Source organism: Bactrocera tryoni, chromosome 3, assembly GCF_016617805.1.
Source record: "Bactrocera tryoni isolate S06 chromosome 3, CSIRO_BtryS06_freeze2, whole genome shotgun sequence".
In the NCBI taxonomy this organism is placed as follows: domain Eukaryota; kingdom Metazoa; phylum Arthropoda; class Insecta; order Diptera; family Tephritidae; genus Bactrocera; species Bactrocera tryoni.
This window is the reverse complement of record NC_052501.1, coordinates 59719921-59738069: the sequence shown is the minus strand read 5'-3', so window position 1 is coordinate 59738069 and position 18149 is coordinate 59719921. Positions and strand designations below refer to the sequence as shown.

Sequence of the window (18149 nt, the reverse complement as noted above, 5' to 3'; positions counted from 1 at the left end):
TAACTAAGCCACAAATAAAGATATTAAAGTGAAATTTGGCACAAAGGATCGCATTAGGGAGGGGCATATTCGGACGTAATTTTTTTGGAAAAGTGGGCATGGCCCCGTCCCCTACTAAGTTTTTTGTACATATCTCGGAAACTACTATAGCTCTCTCAACCAAACTCTACAGAGTCGTTTTCTTCAGGCATTTCCATATACAGTTCAAAAATGGAAGAAATCGGATAATAACCACGCCCACCTCCCATACAAAGGTTATGTTGAAAATCACTAAAAGTGTGTTAACCGACTAACAATAAACGTCAGAAACACTAAATTTTACGGAAGAAATTGCAGAAGGAAGCTGCACCCAGGTTTTTTTTAAATTGAAAATGGGCGTGGCCTCGCCCACTTATGGACCAAAAACCATATCTCAGGAACTACTAGGCCGATTTCAATGAAATTCGGTATATAATATTTTCTTAACACCCTGATGACATGTACGAAATATGGGTGAAATCGGTTCACAACCACGCCTTTTTCCGATATAACGCTATTTTGAATTCCATCTGATGCCTTCTCTGTATAATATATACATTAGGAACCAATGATGATAGCGGAATAAAACTTTACAAAAATACGGTATTTGAAAAATATGTACATAAATGACGTATAATGCAATCTCGATTATCACTTTATCATGCGAGAGTATAAAATGTTCGGTGACACCCGAACTTAGCCCTTCCTTACTTGTTTGGGGTTGGCAATGGTCCAATTACGCCCATCTACAAGATCGTCCTCACTAGAGAAATACGATTTTTTTTAAGTTATCGCTTGCATAGACGGACATACAGACAGTCACTTGGATTTCAACTCGTCTCCTGATTATTTATATATACATATTTAACCCTATATTTATATATTATTTTTAGGTGATACATACAACCATTAGGTGAACAAAAATATTATACTCTGTAGCAACATGTTGCAAGATTATAAAAACGAAAATCATTAGTTACATGCATTAGTGCAATTCGTAGACTCGTAGTACTTGTATATCCAATATTATACGTTCAGTTTAATTTGCTAAGATATTTTAAATATTGACTCATAAGTACATTATTAAGATATCCGGAAGTTTGAAAACTTTATATTAGGTATATGAAATATAGGAGTAGTATTGAAATGATTTTATCTATTTTTGGCAGTACTACAAATTATTAACGGAAAAAGATGCTATCTGAATACACACAATTAGGGTACATCAATACCATCAACAATACATAAGGAGTAAAGTCAACCAGATGTTTGAAAATCTTAAAATAAGTTATATGGTAATGCTAAGTTTTCCTCCAATTTTATTCATTTTATGCAAAAAGATACACAGTTCTTAGAAAACCACACTCACTTAATTTTATTAAGCTAATCCACATACTGGCTGGACGATTAATGCGGAATAAAGTCAGTTCGAAAATATTTCTGTTAAATATATGGGTAGGGTTACCATATTACCTGATTTGTCAGGGAATTCCCTGAATTTGACCTTTGGCACTGATTCCCTGATTTCCGTAAAAAATGCACTGATTCCCTGGTTTTTTTCGGTATAAAATTCCTGTGCGAGTTGAACTCGGTTGAGTTTTGGAACGCAACCATGAATGATATGATTCATGCAAATGCTTCCTACGCGTGGCGCGCAAATTCAAAATGCCCAAGTAGACTAAAACACTGTGGTGCTCATAACCAGGAACCAGGGAATCATTGCATTTTTCACGGAAATCAGGGAATCAGTGCCGAAGGTCAAATTCAGGGAATTCCCTGACAAATCTGGTAATATGGTAACCCTACCCATATATTTAATACATACATGTATACCGTCGCATGGAAATGACCGAGAAATATGAATTTTTTGAGCAATCTGTTAATGACCAGCTGTGTCAATACTTCAAAGCTAATAAGAACGCTAATTCCTTTTCCGAAATCTTGATAATAGTTCAGTATTTGTTGTCTATCCCTGGTCACAAAGCAAATTGCAAGCGTATTTTTTCCTTAATCAGTACACAGTGGAGTAACGAGCTTAACCGCCTCTCAGTTGAGACCGTTAAGAATATTGTACTTGTTCAATATAACTTCAAATAAATGAATTGTAAGAATTTTCACATATGCAACGGGACTGACTTTGACTAAAACCGATTTTCAACATACAAACATATTATTATCAAAAAAGGATTCTCTGCGATTTTCAATTAAATATCTCACACATTCGGTATAGAGTCCGCCTCAGCTGATTTCTCAATTTTCGGACATTAAAGACATTATTTGTGCAGTAATGTGGGCGGTACCACGTCCATCTACCAATTTTGACAACGGGTCCCATAAAGCTCTCTTTTACCATCCTGGATGTAAAATTAAATGTTTCTGCCGCATTTAGTTATGTATTTATCTTTATATCGATCCCACCAATTTTCACATTATTCTAAACAGTGTCGAAAAGATGTGTTTGGAGGTTTCGCTTGAATGGATTATATTGGGTAGTCGAAAAAGTCTTTTGTCAATAGATGTCGTTCCAGTCGTATATCTCCAGTGCTTCCAATCACGTGTCATACCATATAGTGTTGAAAAGGTGAGATTTTAAGCTTCAATTAACTAAAAAAAATTAAATTCGGGAATTTACAGCTGGTCAAAAATTAATAAAAATAATGAAGAAATTCTCTATATTTCGATGAAATTTGTGAAGTTTACGGAGACGATGATGTATCAGTTCGTGTAGCACAACAGTGGTTCGTTCGCTTCCGTTCTGGAAATTTCAAGGTGAACGATGCACCTCACTATGGTCGACATATCCTTGAAAAAGTCGATGAAATTATGGAAAAGATTGACCAGAACATAAGCAGTCATGACATCGATAAGGAACTTAACACTCATCATCAAACGGTTTTAAACCATTTAAAAACAGCTGGCTACAAAGAGGAGCTCGATGTTTGGGTACCACATGAATTTTCATTGAAAAATTTAATGGACCGATCTGCGATTCTTGCTGAAACGAAATGTAATCGAACCATTTCTGAAGCGAATGGTAACAGGAAACGAAAATGGATCAAATACGACAATAATGTGCGGAAACGATCATGGTCCAAGCGTGGTGAAGACAACGAAGCCAAGATTGACGCCTCAAAAGGTTATGCTGAGTGTTTGGTGAGATTGAAAAGGAATCATCCACTATAAGCTGCTCCAGCCTGGTCGAACGATTGATTCTACGTTTTATTGTCAGCAAGTTAAGAAATTGAAGCAAGCAATCGAAAAAATCCGACCAGAGCTGATCAACAGAAAGACATCGCTAAACCACACACATCTTTGATTACTCGGCAAAAACTGGAAAAGCTTGGGTGGGAAGTTTTGATGCATCCACCATATAGCCCTGACCTTGCACCATCGGACTAGCGGGAAAATGGCAAAAAGTGGTCGATCAAAATGTAATATATTTGGTTCATTATAAAAATAAAAATAAAATTCAAGCTTGATTAGAAATACGATTACTCAATATATTAAAGCTATAATTATTGGTACGTACTCTTTTTAAATGTTTTCAAAGGTACTTTATATTTTATCAATCAATGGCATTTAGGCAATGTACCCATTCCGCTCATCTTCGATACCAACCATCATTGAGTGCCAAGAAAAAAGTGTAGTGAAGTTTTATTAAAATATCTTAATTTTTACTCAATTTTTCACTAGCTTGGATGGGCGCAAAACCAATCAAAGCAATTTTTTTCCAAAGATTTAGATTTATATTTAATATCAAAATTCGAAGTCCAATATTTCGATTTTGTAGGATTTTTTTTAAGACAAAATCCCCCAAAAAATTAAGCTGGTTCAATACCCAGCCGAGTATTGTACATGGTTATTATGTAAGTATATAGCCCTTCCTTAACGCCAATAAATAAGCCTTGGTTTTTATTGGAGGAATTGTACAAAAAGTTACATCGGTTTATTTCGAAGGCATGTCAATATATATTCATATCATACAGAAATAACTTTAGTATTTATTAATTACCTTCTTTATATTCCACGTTCCCACGAAACCAGATGATTTGTGCGGCTGGCTTTGCATTTCCAACAACACAGTTCAATGATAAATCTTGATTTTCCCTTACCTCTACTTTCGAATTCTGAGTATAGCCTTGTATTTCAATATAGCCAGGTGGTGCTGAATAAAGAACACATCCAAATATTAGAATAATAGTTAAAAACAATAATGTAAGTATAAAAAGATAGTATTTTAAAATTTGAAATGATTTTTGATTTACATATTTGATCGTAAAGGAGGAGATCGACATCTTTTTTTAATCTAAATCTCTTACCGCAGTTTCGATAGAGTTTAGTTTTTTGAAACACACATCGTTAAACAATCACCGAATCAATTCAGTGATGAAGTTATTTATATTTGAGCACTTTAAAGCACAAGTGGTATAACTCCATTTTTTTATACTCTCGCAACAATGTTGCTAAGGAGAGTATTATAGTTTTGTTCACATAACGGTTGTTTGTAAGTCCTAAAACTAAAAGAGTCAGATATAGGGTTATATATACCAAAGTGATCAGGGTGACGAGTAGAGTAGAAATCCGGATGTCTGTCTGTCCGTCCGTCCGTCTGTCCGTCCGTCTGTCCGTCCGTCTGTCCGTCCGTCCGTCCGTGCAAGCTGTAACTTGAGTAAAAATTGAGATATCATGATGAAACTTGGTACACGTATTCCTTGGCTCCATAAGAAGGCTAAGTTCGAAGATGGGCAAAATCGGCCAACTGCCACGCCCACAAAATGGCGGAAACCGAAAACCTATAAAGTGTCATAACTAAGCCATAAGTAAAGATATTAAAGTGAAATTTGGCACAAGGGATTGCATTAGGGAGGGGCATATTTGGACGTAATTTCGTTGGAAAAGTGGGCGTGGCCCCGTCCCCTACTAAGTTTTTTGTACGTATCTCGGAAACTACTATAGCTATGTCAACCAAACTCTACAGAGTCGTTTTCTTCAGGCATTTCCATATACAGTTCAAAAATGGAAGAAATCGGATAATAACCACGCCCACCTCCCATACAAAGGTTATGTTGAAAATCACTAAAAGTGCGTTAACGGACTAACAAAAAACGTCAGAAACACTAAATTTTACGGAAGAAATTGCAGAAAGAAGCTTCACCCAGGCTTTTTTTAAAAATTGAAAATGGGCGTGGCCTCGCCCACTTATGGACCAAAAACCATATGTCAGGAACTACTAGACCGATTTCAATGAAATTCGGTATATAATATTTTCTTAACACCCTGATGACATGTACGAAATATGGGTGAAATCGGTTCACAACCACGCCTTCTTCCGATATAACGCTATTTTGAATTCCATCTGATGCCTTCTCTGTATAATACATATGTACATTAGGAACCAATGATGATAGCGGAATAAAACTTTACACAAATACGGTATTTGAAAAATATGTAAATGACGTATAATGAAATCTCGTTTATCACTTTATCATGCGAGAGTATAAAATGTTCGGTGACACCCGAACTTAGCCCTTCCTTACTTGTTTTTTTTTTTTGAGTTAGCTATGGTACTGTATTGAGGAAAATGTGTTCTATTTAATGCAATAACGTGGTAGCTTCTAGTTCCCATAGCAACCTCATAAAAAGCAGAAATTACTAGTGCAGTGAATGCTGCCGCCTATCGTTGACAGCACAAGTGGTATAATTGACAAATCCATCATTCGTGCAGTGAATTTCATGGGAGAAAGACTTATTCTCAGTGTTTTTTTGTAATAATTTCTTTAGATGGACTCAGGTGAAGGTAACAGTAGTGAAATTAAGTGTTAAGCTGAAAAATGGCAAAATTTCTTCATTCGTTTGTTGTTGTTGTAAAACCCAATTTGGTGCTTAATCGAAAATGCTAATTCATGTCGTAATGTTTATACTTTCTCAAATAATTGAACGTAAGCTTTGGTTTCAGCCGTTGATGATCCCGGTTCCATAGAGGACAATGAAGCAGCTGCTGATGTGGAAGGGAGACTCAGTACTCATGAAAGTGGTGAAGCAGAGGAAAATGCAGAAGGAAGGCCAAAGAGAGCCCGGAAAAGGCAGAGAAAGGAATGGAAGCGAGAAGAAAGAAGAAAGAAAAAAGAAAGCGAAATTCGGGAGACTCTTACGTCACTAGAAAGGGAAAGCCAATTCCAGAGAAGCAATTTAGCAATCTCGATTGCAAATGCACCAAAAAGTGTTTTAACAAAATAACAGAAGAAGAACGAAAAAAAATATTCGAAGCATTTTGGAAAATAGGGACATTCTCTGCCCAAAATGCATTCATTTTTGGTCTTTTGAAACCAATATTACCGGTACGTCGTCGGCCAACCACCGCTGAGAAGAATCGAACAAGTTCAAACAGGTTTGCAAGAGGTACTTCTTAGAAACATTGAAAATCTCAAATGGAAGAATGACGCGAGCTTTGGAGAAGGTCAAAATGGGCTATCCTCCAGGGGACGATAAACGGGGTAAGAAGGTGCCTGGTAACAAAACCTCCGATGAACAAATGGCACAAGTAAGAGCCCATATTTCAGCTTTTCCTTCATACGAATCTCACTACACAAGAAAACACAACCCAAATAGGAAATATTTAGCCGAGAACTTAAATATACGACTTATGTACAATCTGTACAAGGAGCACGTTGAAAGCCAAGGGCTTCAGCCTGTTAGGGAGCATATATATCGAAGAACTTTTAATATCGAGTTCAATCTGCTATATCACGCCCCACATAAAGACACTTGCGTCAAGTGTGATATTTTTTCTAATAAAGTAAAATACTCAACAGATGAAGAAGAAAAGAGAAAGCTCAAGCAGGACCATGAACTTCATTTACGGAAGGCAGAACAAGCTCGCGATTCCATGAAGGCGGATGCTGAAAAAAGTGCTAACAATGACAGCTACTATGCATTCTCTTTTGATTTGGAGAAGTCCCTGCCTTTCCCGGAATTGGTGTGTCAACAGGCCTACTACACACGTAATATGTACGTATACCATTTAGGTTGCCATAAACTTTCAACGAAAATGGGGCTCATGTATTGTTGGGACGAAGTAAATGGTTCTAAAGGTTCACAAGAAATTTCATCGTGTTTAATTAAACACATAAAATTTAGAGCGACAGCAGCCAAACATGTGGTTATGTGTAGTGACACATGCACAGGTCAAAACCGTAACTGGAAAATCGCTATGACGTTGATGAAATATGTCCAAAGTCCAGACAATAATGTAGAAATGATGGACCAAAAGTTCATGCAAAGTGGACATTCATTCCTCCCCAATGACTGTGACTTTGCATCTATTGAAAATTTTGGTAAGTCGCAACAAATATTTACACCTGACGACTGGTATAGAACTATTGCGTTGTCAAGGAAAAAGAATGCCTTTCATGTGACAGTTATGACGATCGATAATTTTTTGTCAGTCGAAAACATCCTAAAAAAAATCACCAAAAGAAAAAAGACTGTGAAGGCCAACCTGTATCGTGGCTGAAAATGCAATGGATACGCTACACAAAAAGTGAGCCTATTAAAATCCTTTTTAAGGAAACTCTATCTGAAGATATGCCGTTTTCAACATTGGATTTCGAGCCAGCAGGAAAAAAAGGACGACAGGTTAATGTTTGCATCATTGATCAGGGTAAGCTGTACACAAGAGCTCGGCCTATTTCAAAAGAAAAAAGGAAAGATATGATGGACTTGCTGCCATACATCCCTCCAGTACACCACAATTATTTCGAGGGGCTTGTTACTAGTGAGACTGCTGAAGATGTTGGCCCACTTCAGGAAGAATCTCAAGAAAGTGACGATGAATAAAAAAAATATTTTTTCACTTATTATACTGTCAATAATGAAATAAATTTAAGTTTTATTGATAATACATGAAAAATTAGATGAGAAAACGAAACAGATTTCAAACTATTTATAAGTTAAATGAAATCTTAAAACCATTTACAGCACAAATGGTATAATCAATTTTCGGTACTCGATAAATCAAGAGTTAATGGACAAAAAGTTTCAAAGACATCAATTTAAGTTAAATAAGACCTTTTTCTGAAGTTTTATTGAAAAAAGTAGTCCAAAAGTTCAATATTATTTTTATATACAACTTTTAGCAAACCCTTTAATATCTCGACAGAAGAAAAAGTGGAGTTATACCACTTGTGCTTTAGGGGGCTCATTTGGTGAACAGATTTTATTAGCTGTAAAATGTAGCATTCTGCAAATACAACATTTTGAGCCCCATTTAACATTAACACTTAGCATAATATGTGGAATCCAAGACAGAATTGCTTAGCTGTCAGAATTGCAAACCAATTCTGTTTTTAATTGGTGTCACGGAATCTGTTTGGATTTTCGTCTTTTCGAACATACACAATATTCGAAACAGCTGTTTACTAATGTGACAAAACTTGAATACATTTGGAAGCAATCCTATTAAGGTTCTTAATTAGTTCCGATTTAAAGACAGATTTTAAGAGATAACATTTATCGAATGAATAAAGACGCATTTGGGTGTTAAATTACGTTTATTACGTTTATTACGTTTGGTAACTCTTCTTTAAGCGGGGGAGCCTGCTTTAGAAGCTTCAAAAAATCGATTTTGTTTTTTGCTTAAATCTCTTTAAAAATTATCTAAGAATATGTCCCCAAAGTTATAGATGGAAATTGTGACCGAGCGTCTAGCAGATATACTCGTATGAACGCATGGGCAAAAAGCGAAAACTTTGACGCGCGATTTCTCGGTTTTTCATTTTTATGATTTTTCTTAATTGGCGGGCAGGATAGAAAAAACTAAACGTCGTATGGAATTGGGGAAAGTTTATTATCTTTGGCATTAAACATTTAAGCAAAAAAAAAACCAAGAAAAGTTAAGTTTGAACATATGTTTAAACAAGATAAAGTAAAATTTTTTTTTAATTAAAAAAAATTTTATTATTTCACGCTTTTTTTTGAAATTTTCTTAGTTCAAATAGAACATAAGTTATAAACAAATATGAATCTCTTTGAATTTTTGTTTTCCGATAGAAATTGCGACCTGCATACTGCACACCGTCCGAAAAATGTACATGCGAAATGCATCAGGCAATTGCTTCCCAAAGGCATAATATTCAAGGTTTCGTATCCAAAAAATTTTCGGATGATGTTTAAATATATAACTATAAACCCTAGAAATTTCGCTTTAATCAATTATTTCTTTCCCTCCCAAAGAAAAAATCTAAAAGAAATCGATTTTTTAAAGCCTATAAGTCAAGCTCCCCCCTTAAATAGTCGCATTGTTTTTCCAAAACTCAATAATTAAGACATTACGTGTTTTATTTTTATATTCTCTCCTAAGAAATAAATATAAATTAATTCATAACAATAAAATAACTTTATTTCTTAATTTACATTTCAAATCTGTCAGCGACTATCTTCTTGCTTTGTTTCTGATAGCCAACAAAATTGGTTTCCGTGACACCCAAAACCGATACATATTCTGTTTCGAACATCAAACCAATAATATCTGAATTCATGACACCAACTACTTTTTCTTATCGGTTTCAATTCTGATTCCGACAACTATCAGAATCCACAACACCTCTGATTGTTGTCTAGTCGTTTTGATACTGTTGCACTGTGTTGCCATAGAGTATAATAGTTTTGTTCAACTAAAACTAAGCGAGCTAAATATAAGGTAAATATATAAATGATCAGGATAACGATAAAAGTTAAAATCCGGGTGACTGTCTGTCTGTCCGTCCGTGCAAACTGTAACTTGAGTAAAAATTGAAATATCTTGATAAAATTTGATATGAGGGTACTTTGGTGCAAAACAAATGCGAGCTCGTAGATGGGCATAACCGTAAGTAAGCCGTAAATTAAGATATAAAACTCTAATTTGGTACAGGGCGTAACGGTAGCAAGATCCACTTGTGGTCGAAAAATTTTGAAAAATGGACGTGATCCCGCCATCTAATATGTTTAATCTACATATCTCCTAAACCACTAAAGCTGCAACAACCAAATTTACACAGCTCAAATGCTATAAGAACTTCTACCGGCAGTGTGAAAATGAATGGAGTCGGAAAATAACCCCGTTCACTCCCCATACTACTAAAAGCGATTCGAGTCAATACTCTCTGAGCCTGTATATACCTAATATAAAATTGATGCGAGATATATCAGCCAATATTTGAGTTATCTCAATGAAAATTACAGAACAAGTTTTACTCATAACAGTATATATTTGTGCCTAATAGATAGAATTTAACGCAAACTTGACCTACCCCCCATATAACTAATATCAGGATTTTCGAACAACTGGCTGGGTTTACTCTGTGTGATTGGTGATCGTATGCGAGGGACCTTATGAAATAGAAGGAACAGTTTTTTAGTATGTGGCATGATAATAGTTAATAGATAAAATCAGGACGATACTATTCCGAATTCCCAAATTCCATGTACTGGAAAGTAATAGGTCGATTTAAAAAAATTTATTGAACCAATCGTTACAATTCTTAAAAATTTTTCAAAATAGGTTTCTTCTGCGTCAAAGCAGCGCTGCCAGTGGAAGGAAGGAGTCACGGAATGCATTATCCGGAATAGCCGAGAGCCGAGGTGAATACTGCTTGGATCCCCTCTGTCGTCTCAAAATGCTTGCCTTTCATTGACTTTTTCAGGGATCATACCCAAAGATCCATGACTCGTCACCCGTAATTAAGTTATTTAAAAATTGGGGGTCACTTGTCTTGTTCAAATTTTCTTGGCACGCTTCCACTCGCCTTAATTTTTGTGATCATCTTCGCGCACATCTTTCTCATGTTCAAGTCCTCGGTCACAATGTCATGAACACAGATATTTTTAACATCTGGGCAATTAAACGAATACTTAGTCGACGGTCTGAGTTCAAAATTTTACGAGTCACATTGTCGGTGTTTGTCGAAGTCGCAGGTCTCCCAGCACGGTCTTCATCACCGACCTCTTCCCGGCCCTCCAAAAAGGCCTAGTGCCACTGAAACACACCATTTCTTGCTAAAGCAACATCTGGGTAAGCCTGCTTGATTATATCAAACGTCTCTGAGGCATATTTACCGAGTTTCACACATCGCGTAACTCTGCTCTAACAAACGCTGTATTTTCGGGTTGCACCACTCACAGAAACACGTCGTGTGTAAATGTTTGTCCTGACTCTCCAGGTGCTCGGAGACAAGCCGCTTGTTCGTTAGCTAGGAACGCGCTCTACCGAATCCAGTCAGTGCGCGCAAGTTATGTTCCGTACCTAAATATAAATATTGTAAACACACTATAATAATAAACATACTTTAATCCCACATTCCAAAACTTCCCACATTCCTATATACATTACACATATCCTAATTTCCATATCCACACTTTTCCCAGGCACTCACTTCCCACAATACCCATAGCATTTTTTGAAGTTACCGACTTACTATGTTTCTTTCATTCATATTCAGTCTTAAGATTGCATCAGAATAAAAATTATAACGAGGAGAATTTGATCTATTTGGTTTTATTTAATACTCTGTAGAATCAACCTAAGTTCAAAAATATTAGTCGCACGCTCCGAAGTACAGTCGCGGCGGAAGAAAATCAGTCCTATTACTTTCCCGACTAACCTTGTATATATACATATATATAAAATCGCTTGGATCCTCTGGTTGATGTTTTAGACCTTAAAGTATTTCCCTGACTTTGATTCTTGCCAGAGGCAAGAGTATGAAATGTTCGGTTGCAGCCGAACTTAGCTCTTCCTTACTTGTTATTCTTAATTTTACATTTTATTCTGTTGAGATATATTGTAGGTCATAACAAGTTTTAGTAAAATTGAGAAATCTCGATGGAATGGGTTACGCGTGACCATCCGAAGATATTAATATTGCAGGCAAAATAGGATAATCGTCTGAATCGTCATCAATTAAAAATAATGTCAAAAGTATACTTTCTGTAGTTCAGACCCTTCAAAAAATACCACGGCACGCCGATCTAATAAGTTCTTAGCAAACAAAAGATATACGAATATATCAAGATAGCCTCCTTTTAGCTCAATACACTTGACCCGGTGCTCCAACGCGGTGCAATTGTGGACAAACACTTTTTTCTTCGCCAAATACACACGTTTTTTTGAGAATCGTTCAAATCATTGAGGTTCAAGCCCTGTAACGCAATTCATGCTTTGTGAAACCCAGAAATCAGTGGCTGTCACCTTTCCGGCTGAATGAACACTATTCGTCTTTTTTAGAGCAGGGTCGTTGGGTGAAGTCTACTATTTTTTGATATCTTATATGCGGAAAAACCATGTTTCGTCGACGGTCACAAAATGGCATCCTGCTGTGTAGTGACTGTGGTCGGGACACCTCAACAACCGACGTGCGGTAAAACTCGTTGAACCAATTTTTGACAGATCGAAAGAAAAAACTTATCGTAAAATATCTTTGATACAGCGCGATTACTGACCCAAAAGCATCGATGGCTCATTCTTCATCTTCTGCCTGCACGCCTGCTTACACACCCGCCCAAAACAACAAGCTACTAGTTGGGTTTATTCTAATTACCTTTCTACATACAAAGAGATCATTATATAAAATATTTCAAAGTATTGAATAAATATGTTTTAAAAATGCTGTTTTACTAACAAAATCGTTTTTGAACCAACACTTTGAAAATAAGAAAGCTGTGCTATTTTGGATACAAACACTTCTTTCGTAAGAGGAAGCACACTTCGTATCGACACGATCTTCTATAAATGAATCATCTATTTTTAAAATATTGATATATGTACTTATATGTATGTAGTGTAGTGGTACAATTGTGACTATTTGGATATCCTAAGAAAAAAAAAATATGAAAAGAGTTAAACGAATTTTCCTTTGGGAAACAATTATGAATATACTTAACGACCAACGACTTTTCTATGAATTATTGCCACATCAAAAAAGATATGGTATTAAAAATTAAAAATGCAATAATTACTTATTAATTATATTATGTATTCCAATTACATTGTATAGTCAAACATTATTAGCACAGCCTCTGATCTTTAATTCTTTATTATTGTTTGTTGAGATTTTTTAATAATCTTTAGGGTTTAAGAAACAAAAACTAGGCTAAAAATAATCATAAACCAAAAATTAAACAAGTAAGGAAGGGCTAAGTTCGGGTGTCAGCGAACATTTTATACTCTCGCATGATAAAGTGATAATCGAGATTTCATTATACGTCATTTACATATTTTTCAAATACCGTATTTTTGTAAAGTTTTATTCCGCTATCATCATTGGTTCCTAATGTATATACTCGTATTATACAGAAAAGGCATCAGATGGAATTCAAAATAGCGTTATATTGGAAGAAGGCGTGGTTGTGAACCGATTTCATCCATATTTCGTACATGTCATCAGGGTGTTAAGAAAATATTATATACCGAATTTCATTGAAATCGGTAGAGTAGTTCCTGAGATATGGTTTTTGGTCCATAAGTGGGCGAGGCCACACCCATTTTCAATTTTTAAAAAAAGCCTGGGTGCAGCTTCCTTCTGCAATTTCTTCCGTAAAATTTAGTGTTTCTGACGTTTTTTGTTAGTCGGTTAACGCACTTTTAGTGATTTTCAACATAACCTTTGTATGGGAGGTGGGCGTGGTTATTATCCGATTTTTGAACTATATATGGAAATGCCTGAAGAAAACGACTCTGTAGAGTTTGGTTGACATAGCTATAGTAGTTTCCGAGATATGTACAAAAAACTTAGTAGGGGGCGGGGCCACGTCCACTTTTCCAAAAAAATTGCGTCCAAATATGCCCCTCCCTAATGCGATCTTTTGTGCCAAATTTCACTTTAATATCTTTATTTATGGCTTAGTTATGACACTTTATAGGTTTTCGGTTTCCACCATTTTGTGGGCGTGGCAGTGGGCCGATTTTGCCCATCTTCGAACTTAACCTTCTTATGGAGCCAAGGAATACGTGTACCAAGTTTCATCATGATATCTCAATTTTTACTCAAGTTACAGCTTGCACGGACGGACGGACAGACAGACATCCGGATTTCGACTCTACTCGTCACCCTGATCACTTTGGTATATATAACCCTATATCTGACTCTTTTAGTTTGAGGACTTACAATCAACCGTTATGTGAACAAAACTATAATACTCTCCTTAGCAACATGGTTGCGAGAGTATAAAAATTTTCTAAACATAAAATGGAAAATTGAGAAGGTTGGGATTAATTAATGACTTTATAGTCACGGTTTTTATGCATTTCTTATGAATTTATAAAATAAAAAGTAGTCAATCCACATAAGTAAAAAGCTTTTAGTATTTTACTTACCTATGACTGTTAACTTTGCATTTGCTCGTATGGCTGAGTGAAGACGTGCTGGGCCCACTTGGCACTGATACTCCGCATCGTCAGTAATAGACGCATTCGATATTCGTAGATTATATACACCTTGATTTCGATCACCCAAAACCGAATAACGTGGAAACCCAGGAATAACAGCTGAGAACCCTAGTGCAAACCCGTCTTTTGTCCATTGCACAGCGCCTGCTTTATTGGACACTTCGCAGCGCATCATAGCTTCCGCTCCTTCTAATACTTGTAAATCGTATGGAGTTACTCTGAACTTCTGTTGCTGAGCCAGTATTGGTGGGGGTAACACCATAAACAGCAGGATGAACAAATATACTAAAATAAATGAATAAGTTAACATGAATTCATTGTATAATAAACGTAAGACTGAATGTCTATAATGATGTGTTTTCCTATTAAATTGTTTAAATGCACGTTTTTCCCGATCTACCATCAACGAAAGGATTTAAGATTAAATACCTGTTTTTTATATAATAAAAATCAAAAACTTCCCCTTTACATTTTTTATTGAAAACTTTTTTTTTATCAACTTGATCTTATTTGGGCAATCAAAATAGTTCGTCTTTTTTCTATATAAAAAATCAGTGGTTGGAATCTAGACAACAATTATGCTTAATTCTATAAGTGTATTTAATATTAAGATAAGATATTGATTAAAATGTTTAGATTTTCCGCTTTTTAATATAATATTTAACGGCGCACCTTAATGCTAATTTATAGGAAAGTTCACAAATCGTACTGAAAACTAGCGCTTTTACCTACAATAAGTACAATTACATTTTTTTTTACGAAAATTCACCCAACCGTAAAAGAAATACACTATAAAACGATTTTGAAAGCATGGACAAGCCAAAAATAAAAAAAAAGCATTTAAACAATAGTGGGAATTCTGTTGAAGATGGGAATATGCAATAACTGAAATAACATTGTGTGAGAATGAAAGCTCACAACCATACAACTAGAACCACTCTTAAACTAAGATGTCTTAACTCAAATGTACATACATACATATACAAGTATGTATGCTTATACAAGGTGTGTTCCAAAGTAAACAGGACTTTTTGAATCTAGCGCCTCCTGGTGGAGCCATCTATATGTCTCGAAACTGTGCGTGAATTCATCAAAAATCAGCCGAAATCATCATTGAAATTCATGGAAATGAAATTGAACATCTCCAAAACATCGATTTATCGCATTTTGACCGAACATTTGGGCTTACGAAAGATGTGTGCACGGTTTGTTCAGCACAAATTGACTGATGACCAAAAATTGCTCAGAATCCAACATTCGAAGGACATCAAGTGACCGATTATTTGACCAAAAATCACATTTTAACCATTAACCACTCCCCGTATTCACCTGATATGGAACTGTGCAACTTCTTCCTTTTTGGAAAAATGCATTTGCCCATGAAAGGAATGCGTCATACAGACGTAGAGGCCATTCAAATGGCTTCCACCGGCATAATGGCGGCAATACCGTGCAAAAAGCTGTATTGAAGCAGAAGGAGACTATTTTGAATAAAATAAATTGATTTTGCCGAAAAACCATTTGTTCTGTTTTTTTAAAGTCCTGTTTACTTTGGAAAGCACCTTGTATGTAAATGTATATCTCCTTAGCACTTATACAAAACAGTATAAACACTTAATATTTGTATGCACATACACTATTTTCTGTTTACCTTAGAATACTATACATGATAAAATACTAAAACAATATTGACAATGGGTTAAATAACTTACATGAAGTGTTACATATGTACATATATACATATGTATGCATACAACCTTTGGTTAAACTCAAGATCATTATTAAACAAGCTACCGATTAAAGCGATCTCCAACATTTCAATACCATACTTGCATAACGAAAGAGGCTTAAAATTCAGTTTTTTCAGTGCTTCTACTGATATGAGACATGGCAAACTTTCATCCAAACTCATTTGTTTGGTAATTTTAAACTTAACTACCTCTTTTGGACATTCACTGCGTTCATGATTTTAAGGGCTCATAAACATGTGCGGTATTTATAAAACTATTTTAGTTCTCATCTTCAAGATCTCATTTTTTTCGAAGAACGGGAGGATGGTATAATAATACCATTGAGAGGATTATGTATCGAAATCATTTATCGTAGCAACTAAAAACAGGAAATATAAGGCATTTTGCAGAAGTTTTCATATTTGTTGGGTGTATATTGTTCTTTAAAAGTCAATTTGCAATTTTCAAACTGTAATACATGTGGTCTTACAACATTGATTCGATCAATTTTATTAAAAAATATGTCTTTTATGAAATGTTATGAGTTTCATAAATCTCTTATTACCAAATCTTACATTTTAAAATATATGTATACATTTTTATAATGTAAATTAGTATTAAAGGACTATATATTTTAAACTTTAAGCTGAATTTAATAAGTGTAATAACATCCCAATTCAATTATCGTGACCGCATAAGGGACGTTGTGATCGACTGATTGTCAGCAGATTAAACAACAATCGAATCAATATAGTAGGCACAACAAGTCATACTCGTATTTACATTCACGTTTGGTATGCACACATTGACTAAAATAGTACAATTTCACGTGAAAGTGTAACATATAATTACACAGAAACTGTTATACAATAAAATTTACAATAATAAAAATTAACTTTCTTATTCTGTTAACTAATAACATTGAATTGATATATAATTATTTGTTCCCATTATTACAAAAAACAAGAAAAAACGTTAACTTCGACTGCACCGAAGCTAATATACCCTTCAAAGCTGCATTTCTTTTAGTAACTATGTGTCCCGTTTGTATGGAAGCTATATGCTATAGAAATCCGACCTGAACACTTTTTTGGGAGATTATATTACTACCTTAAGCAGTAATCCACGTCAAATTTCGTGAAGATACCACGTCAAATGCCAAAGTTTTCCATACAAGCCCTCGATTCCAATCGTTCAGTTTGTATGGCAACTATATGCTATAGTGAGTCGATCTGAACAATTTCTTTCGATATTACATTATTTCTATGAACAATAACTCGTACCAAAGTTTCCCATGCAAGCATTCGATTCCGATCATTCAGTTTGTATGGCAGCTATATGCTATAGTAAGCCGATCTGAAAAATTTCTTCGGAGATAACATTGTTACCCTAGAATATAACCTGTGCCAACTTTTGTGACGATACATTGTCAAATGTGAAAGTTTTCCATACAAGAATTTGATTCCGATCGTTCAGTTTGTATGGCAGCTATTTGTTATCCATTATTTGTGGTCCAATATCGGCAGTTCCGACAAATGAGCATATCTTAAAAACTGAACTGAACTAGTTCGTATATATACAGACAGACAGACAGACAGACGGACGGACAGGCAGACATACGGACATGGCTAAATCGGCTCATTTTTATATGTATATACTTTATAGGGTCTCCGACGGTTTTTTCTGGGTGTTACAAAATTCGTGACAAACTTAATATACCGTGTTTTTATACCACCTTGTGATGCATAAGAATAAAAGAAAACAAGTACGGAAGCGCTAAGTTCGGGTGCAACCGATTTTTTTATATTCTATTTTCAAAAACCAAAGCCAGGGAAATACCATATGCTGCTCAACGTCAACCAGAGAATGAGTAAAACACACTCTTATTTTCTTTGATATCGGGTGATTTTTTAAGAGCTTGATAACTTTTTTTAAAAAAAAAACGCATAAAATTTGCAAAATCTCATCGGTTCTTTATT

The 18149-nt window shown here is 35.2% G+C and overlaps 1 protein-coding gene and 1 long non-coding RNA gene across 6 annotated transcripts in view; one reads left to right on the top strand and one right to left on the bottom strand.

Moving 5' to 3' along the window:
- Nucleotides 1–18149, bottom strand: part of LOC120770318 (nephrin) — a 91591-nt gene that overhangs the window by 68142 nt on the left and 5300 nt on the right. For all 5 annotated transcript variants that reach the window (XM_040097697.1, XM_040097700.1, XM_040097696.1 and 2 more), the window contains exons 3-4: nt 14369–14725; nt 4031–4183 (exon numbers count right to left, since the gene is read on the bottom strand). In XM_040097697.1, coding sequence (XP_039953631.1) covers nt 4031–4183; nt 14369–14725 — 510 coding nt within the window. The remainder of the gene's footprint in view (nt 1–4030; nt 4184–14368; nt 14726–18149) is intronic.
- LOC120770319 overlaps nt 1–18149 on the top strand; it is a 37980-nt gene that overhangs the window by 14653 nt on the left and 5178 nt on the right. The gene's annotated exons all lie outside the window — the stretch shown is intronic.